Below are 17507 nucleotides of genomic sequence, written 5' to 3' on the forward strand. Positions count from 1 at the left end.
TGTCCCGCGGCCGTGTCGGGGCCCCTCAGGCCGCGTTGGCCTCCGAGCGCGGGGGGGCGCCGGCCCGTCCGTGGGCTGGGGGGCGGGGCCCGCTGAGGGCGGCGGGGCGGGGCCTCTGCCCGCCCTTACCCCGCGGCGCCGCGCGCTGCCCGCCCCTGCCCTGCGCCGCTGTTGCTGCCGCTGCCATGGCGGCCCCCGGCCAGGAGGAGGACGCGATGGCGCGGTACCGCTCCCCGCTGGTGTCGCGGTACGCCAGCGCCGAGATGGCCTTCAACTTCAGCGAGAGGAAGAAGTTCGGCACCTGGCGCCGCCTCTGGCTCTACCTCGCCCAGGCTGAGAAGGTAACGGCGGGACGGGCGCTGAGGGCAGAGCGGCCTGGGGTGGGGGGAGCGTGGTGCCGGGGCGTCTTCACGTCCCGATTCCCTTAAGGGCTCTGGCAAAGGAGCGCCCGGGAACCGGCGGGAGTCGGCCGTACCTTCGCGGAGCTACCCTCGGGGAACCGACCAGAGCAACTTTCCAGGCGCTCCTTGGCGTATTCCAGGGAGGAAGGGGGCGCGGGGGATGGAGGGGTGTGCGAGTTCAGGGTTACCCAGCCCTCTGTACACAATCCTCCGCGTACCTGTCGCCCCTCAGCAAATCACTTCTTCTCGCCTCGTACCCTCCCCTTGCACTTTTGCCTGCACTATAAAATTGGTTTTGTAAAAGCTTTGCTAAGCAATCTTTGGTGAGGCTTTGCCTTTGAGCAAACATCGGTGTCCTTCTCAAGCGCTCGGCTGTTTGCTTTCCAGGAGGTGTGACGGATGAGGTGCACTGTCCCGTTCAATCCGATGGCTGTCAGTCCGAGCCAACCGGACCACCCCCTGCATCTGCAGTTGTTTTTAGATAACCCTTTTTTCCGAGATAAGTTTACTTTTGGCCAAAGTGAGCAGAAGTAGTTGTGATGTTTCTGGTAGGCAATACCACAAAAGATTGGCTATTGTGTATTATTAATTCAACTGTTAGGAAGCAGCAACTGAGAGCATGTCCATTTGATTGCAAGCTGTTGTGTTAGTAGAGTATATGAAGTTAACTTTCTTAACGTGTAGTTTAAGCTAAACCTTCTGACTTGGACTGTGGTCCTAATTAGGGATACATGTACAGTCATTATTACATCTTAGTTGAGACACAGTCAGTTTTAAGATGCACTAACTTGATTCCTTGTGACTCTTACCAGGTTTTTGACAGTGAAAAAGCTGTAATGTGTTCCAAAAAAAAAAAAAACCCTCAAAAAAGTCACAAAACCGACCCACTTTCTGACAGAATGGCTTTACCTTTCAGACTCAACAGGTGCCCGTTTACTTTGTACAGGGTCCAGTTTCTGTTTTCAAAGCCCTGGGATTGTTAGGAAGAAATCCAAGCACTAGGTCTGTCTGTTACTGTGAGTGCAAGGGTAGAGAAGCACTATGCTGGAGAATGAACAAGCAATGCACAGTGTTACCTTGTTCCTTCTCCATGAAGGATCGTGTCACTACAGCAGCTTTGTCAATAATATGCTGGACCAAATGTGATGTTTCAGAAGCGGAAGATGTACTTACACAGCTGTGCTAAACAGGAGTCACCTTCTGAAGTACCACATGCCTGGTTTTGTCACAGTTTAGATGCTGGAGTGAGAAAGCTGCAAATCTTACCTAGCACAGGAAGTGCCAATACCATGAATGCAAGCTCGAGGAGCTTTGCATGTTGGAAACATGACAGTTTAAACGTAGTCATATCAATTCCAGCAGATAATCATCACTTTTTCTTCTGTTCAAGAACAGGATACGTGAGTTGCCCAATAGGAGAAAGCAATCTGCTTGAAAGAACCAGTTTGATATTTCTAGGTTTCCACTCCCAAGCCCTGAATTCGGGGCTACCCCATCTCTTGACCCTTGCTCTGCTTCCCATTGCTGCCCCCGAGTTTTGTTCCCAGAAAGTAGAGACAGGTCTTAAAACTTCCTGAGCTCTCTTTTCATAGTGGGAAGAGGGAGACTACTATTTTTATCTGTCTTCTCATTCCAGAGCAGTTTGTAATCTAATGTCAGCTTTGGACTAAAGGAGGAAGAGTCAGCTACTTCTACCACCTGTTACCTCTGTCAGTGATCAGTTAGTTACAAGCAGTTTCTCTAGGTTCCTTATAGAAGATGCGTAGTGTTTCTATGAAAAAGAATACCAATTCCAATACCAGGTAATAAATGAACTATGGCAATTTACTGCAGCACATATCCTCACTTCCAGGATATTCATATGTTGCTTCTTCAGTCATTCTTACTGAAGATACATAGTGTATCTTTTCAGATACATTAAAAACCAAACAGTAACAGATGAACTGTGGCCAATGGCAATACTTACTTTTGTCTTCTGATAAATCAGATCTAGGAAGATCTAATCATAGGTTTTCTGAAAGTTGCAGAGAGTAGTAATAGAGAAGACATGCAACTTAGTGGTAAAATTTTAGGTAAAGTACAGGGCCAGGCTGATGGCTTCAATATTCACTCTACTTAATAGGTGAAATTTTCAAGTGGTCCACTTGGAATATGTGAGATAAGAATGGAAGAATTATTTCAGTAGAAGCTGAATTTGGCAGAGTCTATACAGTGTTTTGCTCCTTTCAGCAGGCAATAGCAGGAGTTTCAAAGAGCAGGCTTAGCAAAGTGTGCAATTAGTAAGAAAAGCGTATTTTTTCCCAACTGACAGTATTTAAAGTTTGGGTTAAGAGCTGAATTTGTACCCATCCCAAAACTCTAGTTTAATTTTTTTGCATAAATTCCTTTGTATTATGATTCTTCTGTTAACACTTCAGTGTTATCACTTCACTTTTTATCTTGAATTCTTGACTTAATTGTATTTGAAAGTTAAGTACAAATTTCCTGGAGCTCTTCCTTCTTGTAGAAGTAGCTTTGACATCCTGCAGCATCAAACTGATTTACAATATGTTTTGCACATGTGAAATAGAAATGTTTTCTCTCTTCCTATAGTAACCCTCCATCTATTTTTTCTGTCCAATTCAATTTTCAATATTTTTCTGTTCTTTATATGATGAGCAACCCGGTGTTGTCATTCTGTGTGCAGGAGCTGTGCCATGTCATCCGCCTGCTCTGCCCCATCCTTTAGGAACAGTGATGAACAGCCGTAGCTGTTAGAGTGGCACATCAAAATATTGGGACAGTCTCGAGGGAATGACACCCTAAAAGCACAGTCCAGAGAGCTCATCACTGACCTATGGTGCTTTGGGAAAACCTTGTGTTCTCTCCTTCGTGTAGTTTTCCTACTTGGTTTTCTTAGGTACATGGGTTTGAAGGACGTTCGATTGCTTGCTTTCTGAGGTACTGCCAATGTCAGCAAAAGCTCATAGGGAAGAGGTCTCACACATTTGTGGACAGATGAAAACATCGTTTGTCTTGGCACTACCCTACCTTGCATGTGTTCTGCGTCAAGTCATCCCTTTTTGGGGGGTTATTTCCTTGCTGTCTATATGACTCTGTACTATGGTCAGCTTTTTCCAAAGGATCACAGATATCTGAGCAAGGCACGAGATTTTAATCTTGGCACAAGAGTGTATTCCCTGCTGAGCTGCCTGTGCTTTTAGGCAGTTACAGTCTGTATCAGTGCACCTCAAAGGCAGCAGTCTGGGGCCCGGTGCTTTTCCTCATTTAGTTGGACACTCACAGTCATGTATATGCTTGGAACAGAATAAATTTGGGTACTAATTATCTGACGAGGATCTTGACACGTCTGCTTCACCTGCTGTCTTCTTCAGTTCCAGGTTCCATGTCTGCAAAACATTTTTTCAATCAGTTTGATTCTGAACAGAACCAGTTTTTGAAATACTTTGAATCCTGGAAACCTCCTGGTTGGTGGTTTCTCATTATTGATGCACAGGACAATACAATTTTAATTTGGAAAAGGCAGTAATGCCAAGTTCATTGTGAGACTTCTAATTTCTCAGCATCAGGAAAAGACCTATTTCTCATCTTAGTTTGTGCAAGAATTACACCGGTGTATAATCTTGTGGTTGGATATCTTTGCTTTTAAGTCAGCTTGCTGAAAAGCTCTAGCAATTAGTCTCAAACATGAACTAGGAGCATTCATCTCCTTCTTCCAGATCAAGTAATTGATTTCGCAAGGTTTCATATTCAGTCAGAGATGAGGTACTTCAGGACTTTTGAAAAGGTACAAATATATAAAACATATATACCTTTCCATGTGTTCTAAGCCCCCTGTTTACAGTTGCGTAGGTCTAGTTGTGGTCTGGAGTGTTTCTCCTGACACAAGCTATTTAGTCACATGGTAGCTGGATCTTTCTTTACCCAAAAGGTAAACTTCATTAAAAGAAGTTTAAACTATACTATTTTTATATCACTTTTCCCCATGTGTTTTAATTTTTGTAGTTTTCACAGGAATGTTACGTGATTGAGGAAAGTATGAAGCCCAAGAGGAACATCTAAGAATGAACACTGTCCTATCCTATTGGAAAAGGCTGGAGAGCCCTAGAATGAAAGCATTTGCTGTTACAGCTCAATTATACCAAATTGTCACGCTTCTGGGAGATGTCATACGGGAGTAAACTATTTAAACAGCTTCTGTCTCAGTTTGTTGGTAAAGAGAAAAAGCAATAGAAGTTCTTTTCCCCTTGCAGTCACTTGGGCTTCCTATCACAGATGAGCAGATACGGGAGATGGAAGCAAATCTGGACAACATTGACTTCAAGATGGCAGCAGAGGAAGAGAAGAAGCTGCGTCACGATGTGATGGCCCATGTGCACACCTTTGCCCACTGCTGTCCGAAAGCTGCAGCCATCATTCACCTTGGAGCAACTTCCTGCTATGTAGGGGATAACACGGTAATATAATATTTCCAGTTTCCTGCCTGCAGAGCTGGGCAAAACAAAGCTACAGTTGTTTATTTTAGAGCTCTTTATAAACTTTTCTTTATAAAATATTAAATGGATTTTTCGGACATTATTGTTAATTTTACTGTTGAAGTTAATTCAGTTCCCTAACCTGGCTACCCCAGGAAGGCAAGCTCCACTTGCCTTCTTTCTTCTGATGTGATGCAAGATCTATCTGGAAACTGTTCCCTCACCTCTGCTCGCGTGTTAAATACTCAAGGAGATAAGAGGGGAGTTGTAAGCACACGAAGAAACATGTGAACTGTGTGATTTATCAGTTACAACACTGGGACAAGAGGTCACTGACTTACAAAACAAGGTCCATGAGCTTTCAATTTGTTCTTGGAACCCCTGCGTAATTCAGGGGAAAACAAAGAGAATGGATCAGTGTTAAGTGAAAAAGGAAGTACTACCATTCTATAAAAGTGTAAAATATTTGTGAAAAACCTCATCTAAAACAGAGTGCAAACAGAAGCCTCATTTCTCAGTATATGTTTCTGTTCCACTGTTGAAGCCATTGCAACTTCACAGCTGCTTTTGTCGCATGAGAAGCTGCTGTGTGATTATTTTTTCTCTACTTCTTTGCAAACCTGTTTAGCTTTTGGGTAATATCACCTTCCTTGTGACACTTGTGCCCAGCTGTACCTCAGTCACAAAAGAAGGAGTAAAGATGACTGGTGCCTCATCAGTCCACTTACCCTCCTGCTGTCTTTAGCCTACACTGCCTGTGTTTTCCACTGGGGACGGTATGATTTAGTCTGTCATTCCATGGGCAGTCCCAAGAACCTCAAAATAATCATTCATAGGCACTTGGTGGAAAAGGCCTTCCACCACTCATTATGACTTTCCATGGACAGTATAAAAGGAGCAATGGTGGATCCAGCATTTTTGTCATAAGCAAGTTCAGTGCAAGTTCTATTACAAGAAGGAAAGTAAAGCTTTAAGAAAGTTTTAAGAGGAGACTTTTGAGTCTACGAAGCAAGATCTGTGTCCTCTCTGAGAGAAACTGTTACATCTGGTCCTTTAGACATGGCCCAAAGTTCTTTTCTTTGCTTCTTTCAGGATCTGATTGTCCTCCGCGATGGGTTTAACCTGCTGCTACCCAAGGTGAGAAGGCGGTTCTGCACTGTCTCAGAACTGGGGAGCACTCATGTCCTGTGCATAGCCTGTGTTTAACTTGGATTTTCCTAAACCTTTGTGGGAAGCTAGGAGGAGTTGTCTGTCTGGGTTGTTCTCAGAAAAGCGAACAGTTCCCTTCCTTTCCTTTCTCAGGTCTTTCCCCAGAGCTTTTTTGCTCACAGTGGGAATTACAAGCCTCTCCTTGTTTATCTGTGCCACAGGTACTAGTTTCAGAAAGCACTTGTATTGCTTTCAGGATCATCTTAGTCTTAGCTGTATTCTTAGGAGTGTGTCAGCATTCAAGAAACTATATAATAAAATTTTGTGAGGTCAAATATGGCAGGAGTGTAGTGCAGTGGCGTCTATCTGACCTGAATGAGTTGGCATCCAATTTGCCCTGGACTGTATGTGTGTCGATTATACCCAAACCAACTTTATTTCTGACCAATTCCAGGAATAAAGAAAATACCAAGGATGAACTAACTGCAGGATTAGGTTGGGCATGAAGATTAGACTAGTTTGAGCTCAAGTCCAATGACTTGTGTTAGCTCTTGCTTGAGTTTCGTAGCAAGCAGAAATTGTATGTATGCCCTGAAGAACTGAAACACACCATATTCTACATTCTACATCAGTTGGAGAGGGCTGCCCCGTTGCCCCTCAAAGTCCCTCCCTGCACAACTGTCCCTCCCTGCACAGTTGTTTCCCTCCCCTTTTTTCATAATGTTGTGCTTAAGCATGCTAACTTCTGCTGTGTTGTTTGGGGTTTTTTTCTGTCTCATTCCACCTCTTTTCTATCCTTCCTGCTTCCACCAGCTTGCAAGGGTGATCAGCCGGCTGGCCGACTTTGCTGAGAAGTATGCTGACATGCCTGCTTTGGGCTTCACTCACTACCAGTAAGTAGCCATCAGTCTTTGCTTTCTTTTTGTTCTCTGTGCTTTGATTAAATTGACCTGCTACTGCTCTTTTGTCATCCTTTTTCCCATCTCTGACCAGTGGCAGTTGGTGGTTCAGAAAAGGCGTATGTGCCTGAATCCAGGCTTGTCTCAGGAAATTGGACTGCTGCTTTGACTTGCTGTCAGCAGTTGCTTCAACACAGCTTTGTAAAGGATGACTTTCAGGCAAACACAGATGTGCATATTCTGGGCTGTTTCGAGAAACTGTAACAGGGGATTGCACTAAGCCTGTCTTCCAGTCACATTTTCTTTGTTTTTCTCTAAGTTATTTTCTGCTGCAGCCTAGAAAGTTTTGCTAATGGCTACTTGTTACTACAGATACTGAGTCAAAGGACAATGAGATCTGGGTGGTTCTGTTCTTGGGGTAGTTTAATCTCCTGCTTCATGAAGACTGTTTTCAGAAGCATTAAACTACACCATGAGGTAAGCCTGGATCTTCTACCCCAGTGATACAGGAACAGAAGAGGCAGGGAAATTGCGCACAGGTCGTGTCAGGCTCTGTGTCTGGCACATTTCTCCCAAAGGAGAGTGAAAGGTCAGGTCTCTGATTAATTGTCTTGCTGTACATGCAGTGTCAGTTCCATCAGCTCTAGTCCTAGGGCCCTCTTCTTCTACAGCTTTTTGGAAGAGTATCTGTGTTGGTTTTATTTTGGCTTTTGGAAAGAGGACAGAGGAGTATTCAAGAAGTGTATACAAGGTGAAATCATAATTGATGCCTCAGCCTTTTCTGTGTCGTTTGTTAGCAGAGCCTTTGCTCTATTTACAATTAGGTCCATGTTTTCCCTAGCCTTCCTTTTTCCTGCTTCTGTACTTACAGAGGCCTGTCTTGTTGCCTTTCACATCCCACACTAAATTCATCCGGGTGGGTTTTGGTTTTCCTTGCCCCATCCCTGCAGTGTGGAATAGTGTCTTTGTATTCCTCCTGGATCACCTGTCCCTGCTTCCAGATCTTACAAGCTTCCTTTTTATGTCTGAACTTAGTCAGGAGCACCTTTTTCATGTGTGTATGGTTTTTTGAAGCAGTATAGAGGTTTTCTTTGGAGTTTGTGGATAATTTGAAATATTTCTATTTCTGGGTTCTGCGTAACACCCCTGTTTTTGCCTCAAAGCATTTTCAGGTGGACTGAAGTGTAGCTGAAGCTTGCAGTTACTTATTCCAAGGTAGAGGTCTTACAAGAAGTGTTGGCTGACAGCACTGTTGAAGTGTGTTTGCCCAGAGGCTGAGGAACACATTTTTATAAATAAGAAGGAATGGTTCCTGAGAGGAATCATTTAAAATCACAAAGTGAATGCAGATGTTTCTGTGCTGAGAAGTTCACACCAGTGCTGTAAGTCAGCCAGGGTGCCCCCCGTGCCTTAGGTGAGCGGAATTGGGGTGGGGGACTGATGCGCCCCTAGTCTGTCCCAGCCCCTGTGGGCCGGCAGGGGGCGCCCGCCTGGCACATGGACATGAAATTGCTGTTTTCTGGTAATTCCATCTAATTCCTGAAAGGAATGATTGCATCTTCAGTACCATTTACTGCTGACACTGGTCCATCCTTCTGCCTAAGACAAAACCTGTTAATTTCTGCTCAAATGAGTCGAGATGAATCTGTAGGGAGGTCCTAATGTCAGACTCAGCAGTGAAGTGTGATGCTTGTGCAAATCCTCAATGAGTCATGTTGTTTTCTTGATTGTTTTCAGACCTGCCCAGCTCACCACTGTGGGAAAACGCTGCTGCTTGTGGATTCAGGACTTGTGCATGGACCTGCAGAGCCTGGAGCGGGCTCGGGATGACCTGCGCTTCCGGGGTGTGAAAGGCACCACGGGCACTCAAGCCAGCTTCTTGCAGCTCTTTGAGGGAGACCATAGTAAAGTACGTCAGACAGCCCAGGGTGCAGACTTAGTCTTAGCTATTTTCTGTTCTGGAATGCTGTTCTCTTTGAGGGAACATTGAGATTCTGGCATTAAATTTACAAGGGCACCATGATCCTTCTGGGGTTCACTGACAAGGCTCTGTGTGAAAGTGAGCAGCATTTGGGAAGGGATGTTTCACAGAAAGTAAAAGATTTTTTGACAGTAAACTGAGAAAAGCAAAGGATCATTTTTGCTCTTGCTGACCTTACGTGAGTTGTATTTTGAACTCTTATTTTTCGCTTCATCCCAAGGTTGAAGAACTGGACAGATTAGTGACTGCAAAGGCAGGATTTAAGCGGTATGTAACAAGCATTCTTAGCAGTGTGTGACTCCTGCTGGTGGTGTTGGCCCAGATTCCCCTGGTTGCCAAACCGACATCTGTGCTGCTGTTCACTTATTCCCCCTTGCTATCTTCCATTCTCAGTTGCATTTTCCCACATGAAGCTTCACCTCCTAAATAGGCCACTTCTACTTGTCTCCCTGTCAAAGCACAGCTGTCCATTTTTCCTCTGTTTACCTCTCTCCCATCTCATGCTGCCCTAAGAAATTGACAGCCTGAATCCAAAGTCGTTTTCATCAGGGCAGAATGACAGCCCTCCACTTCAAGAGCCATGTCATTCCTTGCTCAAAGTCTTGCAGTATTGTTGTGTCTGGCTGGAACACTCAACTTGTGTGCTTGTTTCTAGGGCTTACATGGTCACAGGGCAGACTTACAGTCGCAAGGTGGACATTGGAGTCCTGGCTGTGCTGGCCAGTCTGGGGGCTTCTATACACAAGGTGAGCACCCTACTTGCATACATTGAGAAGAGGGAGAAAGATTTCAGATCTTGAAGGAGCATGCTCGTGGTGCAGAATGCTCTTCTCAAGAAATACTGGTGTTCCTTGTTCAGCTGTCTTCTTTGTGATTGTGTAAATTCACCGCTGGGTACACACCTGGTACTCAAATCTCAAAGATCTTAAGGCCAGTGACAAATAAAGCAAGTTAACTGAGCAGATTCCAAGATGGGTTAACAACTCCCACACCAGATATTAGTCTAATCTATGCTAAATTGATCCCATTAGAGTAAATGTCTTCCCTAGTGGTGTGTGAGTTTTTAAATTTCCCCATTTGGTCCTAGTTAATTGCCTTTCTGATAATGGTGTTATCCTCTCTGTCCTTGTGGATTCTTTTCATTGATTTATTTCTGTTCCCTCCCTCTTCCTCCTCCTGAGCTGAAGTAATCTGTGGTATTTTCTTCTGTTTTGGTTTTTTCCCAGTTCAGTGAGCACACATTATATGTGTTTGCAAGTCACCGAGTAATTTTGTTATGCATTTTCAGTGTTCTCTTCTGATCTGTCTTCCATTCCCTGCAAACATTTGCCCTTGTTGGAGTCCTGTTCTCATCTAATGCTGTTTTCTTTGTTTTCTTGACAAACATTTTTAGGCCAGGAAGTAGGATTGCAGTGCCAATTTTTTTGTCAAATTTTTCACTGCCCCCAGTGTACTTCTTGCACATAGATGCAAAGATTCTCCAAGAGCACTAAGAGTAAGATATATTGGTGTGTGTCAGTTTGGTTCTGTTTTGTTAATTTCTTATGCTTTCTTTCTAGATTTGCACTGACATTCGTCTTTTGGCCAACCTGAAGGAGATAGAGGAGCCTTTTGAGAAAGACCAGATTGGTAAGGGATGAGAGAGATTTCCTGGACTGGTGTATGTGTCTTTTCATTTATGTGGTGTGGCCTTTGAAACAAACTTAGAAATGTCACTGACAGAAGTTGCTTTAAATCAACTGGAGTTGACATTGTTAGTATTTTGGGTCCTTTTAAAGCAAAAAGAAAGGGGGGCAGAAGAAAAGGAAAAAGAAGAAAACACCTTACCTAAAGGTTTCTGGATATTAAGTAATTAAAATCAGAGTTGTATTTGTGCACTTTCCGTGTTTGGGGGGAGAGAAGAAGTACTCATGTATGTCCCATTGCCTAGAGAGGAAGACTTGGGTCTGAGGAGTGCGTAACATTTTCCAGTCCTCATGAAGCTGACTGGAAAGTAGGTTTTCAGCTCAACTCAGCATTTTTATCTTTATAAGCAGACAAATTAGGAACAATGGAGCTAGGGTGGACCCTTTCACCCTTGCCAGAAGAATACCGATGATGTGATTCTGACATTGCTAGAGAGGGGAAAGGAAATGTAGTGTTTTGGCTCTTGGCTGAAAGTTCAGATCCCCTAAATAGTTGTATAAAATTGAATCAGCAAATTAAGCCTTAGTCCTGTCTAGTACTTGTACCATTCTACATTCTGTGGATGATTTTAATATCCATTCACTAGAGCAACAGGCAGCAGTCTAACCATCTGACTTTGAAGGATAGCATTATTGAACAGATGGAGGCTCAAACACTGCTAAGATTACCATGGGTAGCCTTAGAGAGATGGTGCTAAATACTACATTAAAAAGTAAGACTATTTGTCCTTTTTATGTGGTAGTACTTCCATTTTGCAGAATTGCAAAAATGTCTTCTCACTCTTTCTGTGCCCACATTTCGATGTTTCTGGTCTGAAGGGGAAAGTGGTAGTGTCATTTTCGTTATTACATATTGCCCTTAGAAAATTGTTGTGTTTTGAAGCTTTAGTCAAAACTATGATTCCTGACACATTTTTCTTTCCTGGGGGAGGACCTTCATCTCTTCTTGCCGAATGCAGTCCTGCTGTTGCCCTGTTTGCATCCTTTTTCCTCCTTTGACAGGTTCGAGTGCTATGCCGTACAAGAGGAACCCAATGCGTTCAGAGCGCTGCTGCAGCCTCGCTCGGCACCTGATGACGCTGGTGATGGATCCCCTCCAAACAGCCGCCGTGCAGTGGTTTGAGCGAACGCTGGATGACAGTGCCAACAGGTCTGTTCAGATTGTGCAGTGCAGCAATTGCAGATGGCCCTGTGCAGAAAGGTCCTGTGCTCTCTTTAGAAAATACTGCCTTTAAACTAAACCCACAAGATACCACCTTGACAAAAAGCGGTCTCAGTAGAACCTAGAGACTACAAACTGGTTTCCTCTGTAACAAGAGATAAAAACTTTTAAGTTTTTTTTTAATCTCAAGATCTTCTGCTAAGTAAACCAGCAGTGAAAGGGAGGGATACAGAAGCCAGGGTAATAAATTGCTTTCACAGTCTTCCTGTTTCAACAGCATAGTATTACAGTACTCATATTTCTCAAATTTTCCTCCTTGTTTTGAATGTGGTTTTTAGACCCTGCTTTTTTTGGCCTCTTAAAGAATAGTTCAATACCTTAACCCTCCAAATAATCTAAACAAACATATCTTAATTTTGAAAAATGTTGTTCTTTACAATAAGTAGTTCAGATCCTAGAGAAAGAGCATAATTACTCTACTTTTTTAAAAAATGTTTCATTAAAATCTGCGCAGGTCTTTAGGATATTGCTCAGCAAATTTTACTTTGTTTTATGATTCCTCATTACCATTATTTTGAGTTGAGCAGAAGTTATCTGCAATTATTATCAAGTAAATTACAGCAATTAAATTCAATGCTTCCATCTTTTATTTAATACTAAACCTGCATAAAGCTCGTACCTGCCTTTGAAACATTTTAGCTTCAAAGTCATATTCTGTTGCAGAATTTGATCTCTTAGAATCTTAGAAATCTCTATAATTCCAAGGTATGGCACCTGTGAAACAATGAACAGCAGCAGTTTTGGCTGTAGATTAGCATTAAGATTGCTGATGAGAACGTTATTTTTAAAATGTCTCCACAAACGTAATACCTGCATAAAATTTCATTTTAAAAAAGATTTTTTCCCAAAGGGACTTTACTCCACAGCTCCTAGTCTCTTTGAAAAAAGAGTTGCATAGGCAGCAGAAAACAATGTAAATTTAAGAAATTGCATACTGGTTGATATGGTGTGTTTATTTCCCAATAGCTACCAAGTGTTGAGAGATGTACTGGAATGTTTTTAAAATTTTATTTTCATCTTATCTAATAGAAAGACTCATTTGTCCACTTCATTAACGAATTGTAAAAATCTGTGCCCTGGATTTTTCTTGTTAAAGCTATAGTGTTTTGGAAGGAGAACAAGCCAGAGAAAGTTCAATCAATCTACAGTCCAGAAAAGTTGTTTTAAGACACTGTGATAGAATTGGAGGGCCTAGATGTAGCACAAGGTTCGAGAACTAGAACGTTTTATAAGACCACAGTTTAGAATGGGCCAGGCCCTGCTGTCACAGATGGATGATGCTGTGTTTGCTGCACTGTGATGCAGAGCATTTTGCCTGATACAGCTTAGTCTCCACTACTCCTCTTGCTTCCCTCCTCTCCTTTTTGTCAGGAGCTACCTTTGTGGCTGGTTGTGACTGTGAGCTGGTTTCTTGGAGGAAGCCCTCACCAAATGCATGGATCCCTTTGGAAGTTCCCCACTGAGCACAGCATGAGCATGCAGCATGTCTTACTCCTGCAGGGTAGGATCAGTAGTAGACAGTTCAACACAGAACACACAAGGGAAGATACTCTAGATTGCTGCCCTGTTTCCCATCTGTGTAATCATGGAATTACCTTGGAGCTTTCTGTGTGTGCCTTCACCCTTTTCTCTCTCCCTCTGTACTAACCAAAAAGAAAAAAAAAAGAGAACAGATCCAGTGTTAGGCCACAGTAAGGCTATTTACAGCATTATTTACAGAACCTGAAGGATCTGAGGTGGACTGGAACATGGCCTTTGTTGCTGACCAGGGCTCTGGGTATGTGTGTTTCATAGGCGCGTGTGTCTGGCTGAGGCTTTCCTCACAGCTGACATCATTCTGAGTACGCTGCAGAATGTCTCCGAGGGACTCGTGGTGTATCCAAAGGTAAAGCAGGAGATAATGGACTTCCTTGGTAATGCTACACCTATGCCAAAGCGTATAAAAATGCTCCCATTCCAAGGATTACATTTTTATCTGTTAGTTCAAATGGTTTCTGGATTTTACTCTGTTCTTGCCATATTCTCATGTTGTAGGACATACATGAAAGGTCTCTTGTGAGGTCAATAAAAGAGTAAATACAAAACTTCTCACAAAGGATATTTTTCTCTGAATTACAGAACGGATCTGTATAACTTAGCAGCAAAATATACTGTCTAGACAGATCTCGTCCAGTCCTGTAACTTACTACATCTTTTCCAAAGTAATGTCTCTTACAAGATATGGCTTCTAAGTATTATCAACTTCAATATCTGGATTTCCAGAGCTAAGTTCAAAACAAGAATTTGTCTTTGAATCATGGGGACAAACTTTTTACCAGGGCCTGTTATATAGGACAAGGAGTAACAGTTTTACACTGACAGAGGGACAATTTAGATGATATAGGAAAGAATTTTTATTACAAAGAGGGTGATGAAACACTAGAAAAGGTTGCCCAGAGAGGTAGTGGATGCCCCATCCCTGGAAACATTCACAGTCAGGTTGGATAGGGCTCTGAGCAACCTAATCCAGTTGAAGATGTCCCTGCTCATTGCAGGGGGTTGGACTAGATGGCCTTTAAAGATGCCTTCCAACCCCTACTTTTCTGTGATTCTGTGACCATTGTCCAGTCCTAGAGATTCAAGGGGACAGGAAAAAAAAACCTCACTGCGAAGTTTTTGGTTGTCTATAGGCTTTCTATAATGCTGTTTCTTTTTTTCCTGGTTTTTTTTTTTTTTGTGTGTGTTTAAGGTGATTGAGAGAAGGATCCGGCAGGAGTTGCCATTCATGGCCACAGAGAATATAATCATGGCAATGGTGAAGGCTGGGGGCAATCGTCAGGTATAAATGAAGTGTTCACGGCCTGGTGTTTGTCTCCTGAGAAACAAATGTATCTGGGCTCTTGTCCTATCTCACCTTTCTCTGCTCTTCACCTGCTCCCATGGAGTTGTTATAACTACACTGCTGCTGCAAAGCCAGGGTCTGTTCTCTGAGGGGAGAGCACTTGTGGAAATCCCTATTTTCTGTTAGGAACACTGTGTGTTTGAGCTGATCTAGCTGGCTGTGCTGGAGAAGAGGGAGACCTATTTTTATAGCTGATACTAGTAGGCGTTTTCCTTTTTTAAGTGTTTGAAGGAACTTGGAACATAGGCCAAGCTTCTTTAAATGGAACATGTTGGCAGTTGGCTACCTTATAAATTAGAAGAGGATGAATCAGTGCTGTTAACAAAAAAGCAAGTAAGACCATCTGAACCACTCATTCATGTGTCATTCTTCCCTAACTCAGTATAGTGTATTAACCACTTTGTTTATAGTCCTTCATTCGGCTTCCTGTGTTCAAGCAAACTGTAATTAAATATTTTCCTTAGTAAGTAAAGCCAGACACAATTAGATTATATTTCCTTATCATTTAATTTCACAATTCAGGTCAAAATTGATAATTAAATTTCCATCGTAATAAAACACCTTATTTTCACTTACCTTTTAGATAGTAATTTTTCCTTCTATGATTATTTCCACATCAAGGACAGAAGTTAAAACTTGCAAGAATAATGAAAGGGTTTGATAGAAGCTTTGAGCAGAATAGTTCTAGTTTTCTGAAACACTTGTGGCAAATCAGCCACTATATTAGTCACTATATTTTTCCCTTTTTTCCTTTCCCCTGTGTCTCTGATGTCAGTGGGTCAGTGAGTAAGCTTCCTGACTAAACACATTAAGGGTCACAGCATGTGAATCACATTGTGTGATTCATTTGTGTCTCTTGTTGACCTGCCTTCTTTCTGGTGCTGTTTAATTACACACCTATAGGGCTTAGTACATTTGTAGAAGGTGTTCATGTTCACATTCATATGTTCTATTTTCTTGTGCTGGGAACTTTGGAACAGCGTATTTTCTAGGCTTTCCCACCTCATAGCACAGAAACTCACTTCCCCACTATTAAACAGCTCCCTCTCCTAAACATCCAGAAGATAGATCTGTTCACCTGAGGCAGGTCAGTGCTGAAGCCAAATGATATTTGGATGGAGGAAACAGGATAATTTTTGTCCTAATTGTAGATCAATGATAATACATTTAAGGAGAAGCTTCTTGCATAGCTGTAAATGCAACCACATGGCTGTATTTTAGGGCTGCATGGCAATACCTGATTTTGCAGGTGGTACCTGACTACAGTTGGGTTCCCTTGTTCTTACCAATTGATTGCAAAGGAAGGGGTTTTTTTCCTCTGTATGTCCTTACGTAAGCCATAGTTTGCAAAGTCTCACTGCTTGTTAAGTTGGACAGATTCTTTTCTTTTCCCTTTTCCAAATCTGTAGAGGTTTTACATGGTTTACAGTTGAAAAAAAACCCTATAGTGACTCAGAGTATTTGGGAAATTTGAAGAAGTATAAATGATTCCAGTGTCATTAGTTTATGTTATAGTTCAACAGGGAGTGTATGTGACATTCAGACTGTTTCAGCCTCAAAGGACAGATTTGAAAGCATGAAGAAAATCTTGTTTTAATGTAGTGGCATGTGAGACTGCAGTCCAAAATGTGCCGTCTTTTTGCACTGTCCAGGGCAATACACTTCAATATTTTTCCTCCCACACAAGTTGGCGAGATGACCATGTGCTGTCAGTAGCAATGGAATTACTTTTCCCATCTTCTTCCCCCTATACCTACAGGACTGCCACGAGAAGATTCGTGTTCTCTCTCAGCAAGCAGCAGCTGTTGTAAAACAGGAAGGGGGTGATAATGACTTCATTGCCCGTGTCCGTGCTGATCTTTACTTCAGCCCTATCCATAAACAACTTGAAAGCCTGTTGGATCCCTCCTCATTCACTGGACGTGCTCCTCAACAGGTAAAGTAGTGGGAAGAGGCTATGGGTTGTAATGCAATGTGTACTTAATTCCTGCATCCTTTTTGTATGCTACAGAGTGTACATATTATATAACTCTGGCCATACTCCTAAGGAAGACACATTTCTCTCTTTTGATTTCCTTGGCTTTCTTGTCTTTCTTCCCTGTGGCTTCACACTTTTGACCCTGGACATACCACTGTTGAGTGTCTTTGTGAAAGAGAAACCCCAGTGAAACAAGCAGTTCTAAGTGGGGAGGAGGAGGCAAGCCCTTTTCCTAATTTTATTTTTCTCATCTTGAACAGGTGGCAAAGTTCCTGAAGGAGGAGGTTCGACCTGCGCTGATTCCATACCAAAGCCAGATGGGTGGGAAAATTGAACTGGCACTTTAGTTATTGTCTGCAAATGTGTGTGGGTACAGGAAGATAATAAAAGCCTTATTGACCAGGTCTATTTACTGTGTCATGTTATTTTGGTTCTCTACAGTACATTTAACCCCCAGAGCTTACAGCCACCTCGATTCCAGATGGGCTTTTCGTTGTCTGCTGTTTGGTCAAGCCTCTGTCTATAGTGTGCTGAGTTACTGAGAAACACCCAATTGTGACAAGGTAACTTTATCACAGCACCCTTCATTGGCACCTTACAGAGCACTGTCAGCTCTTAAAGAGCAATGCCAGGTGCTGCCTGACATTTGTGTAGGACTGACTTGTTGAAGAGCAGAGGTAAGGGGAGCTGAGTCCACTCCCATTTTCATCTTTCTTCCCATGCCCTGAAACTTTCTCCATACGTGTCTCAAAAGTTGATAGAAGTTTGTCCTGGCTTTCAGAGTACTGTGACTTGGGGAGCAAATAGGCCAAAATATTAAAAATAATGAGAGAGAA

At 42.7% G+C, this 17507-nt stretch overlaps 1 protein-coding gene across 1 annotated transcript; it reads left to right on the forward strand.

Annotated features, from left to right (window-relative positions):
• Nucleotides 1-88: 88 nt before the first annotated feature.
• On the forward strand, nucleotides 89-17075 carry ADSL (adenylosuccinate lyase). The gene is made up of 13 exons (XM_032106000.1): nucleotides 89-341; nucleotides 4655-4858; nucleotides 5969-6013; nucleotides 6839-6918; nucleotides 8662-8833; nucleotides 9126-9172; nucleotides 9561-9651; nucleotides 10465-10534; nucleotides 11593-11740; nucleotides 13607-13697; nucleotides 14541-14630; nucleotides 16453-16629; nucleotides 16932-17075. Exons 1-13 carry the CDS (start codon nucleotides 186-188, stop codon nucleotides 17016-17018), a joined length of 1458 nt encoding a protein of 485 aa, XP_031961891.1. The 5' UTR covers nucleotides 89-185; the 3' UTR covers nucleotides 17019-17075.
• Nucleotides 17076-17507: the final 432 nt, after the last annotated feature.

The sequence above is a fragment of the Corvus moneduloides genome, chromosome 4 (genome assembly GCF_009650955.1).
Source record: "Corvus moneduloides isolate bCorMon1 chromosome 4, bCorMon1.pri, whole genome shotgun sequence".
Taxonomy (NCBI): domain Eukaryota; kingdom Metazoa; phylum Chordata; class Aves; order Passeriformes; family Corvidae; genus Corvus; species Corvus moneduloides.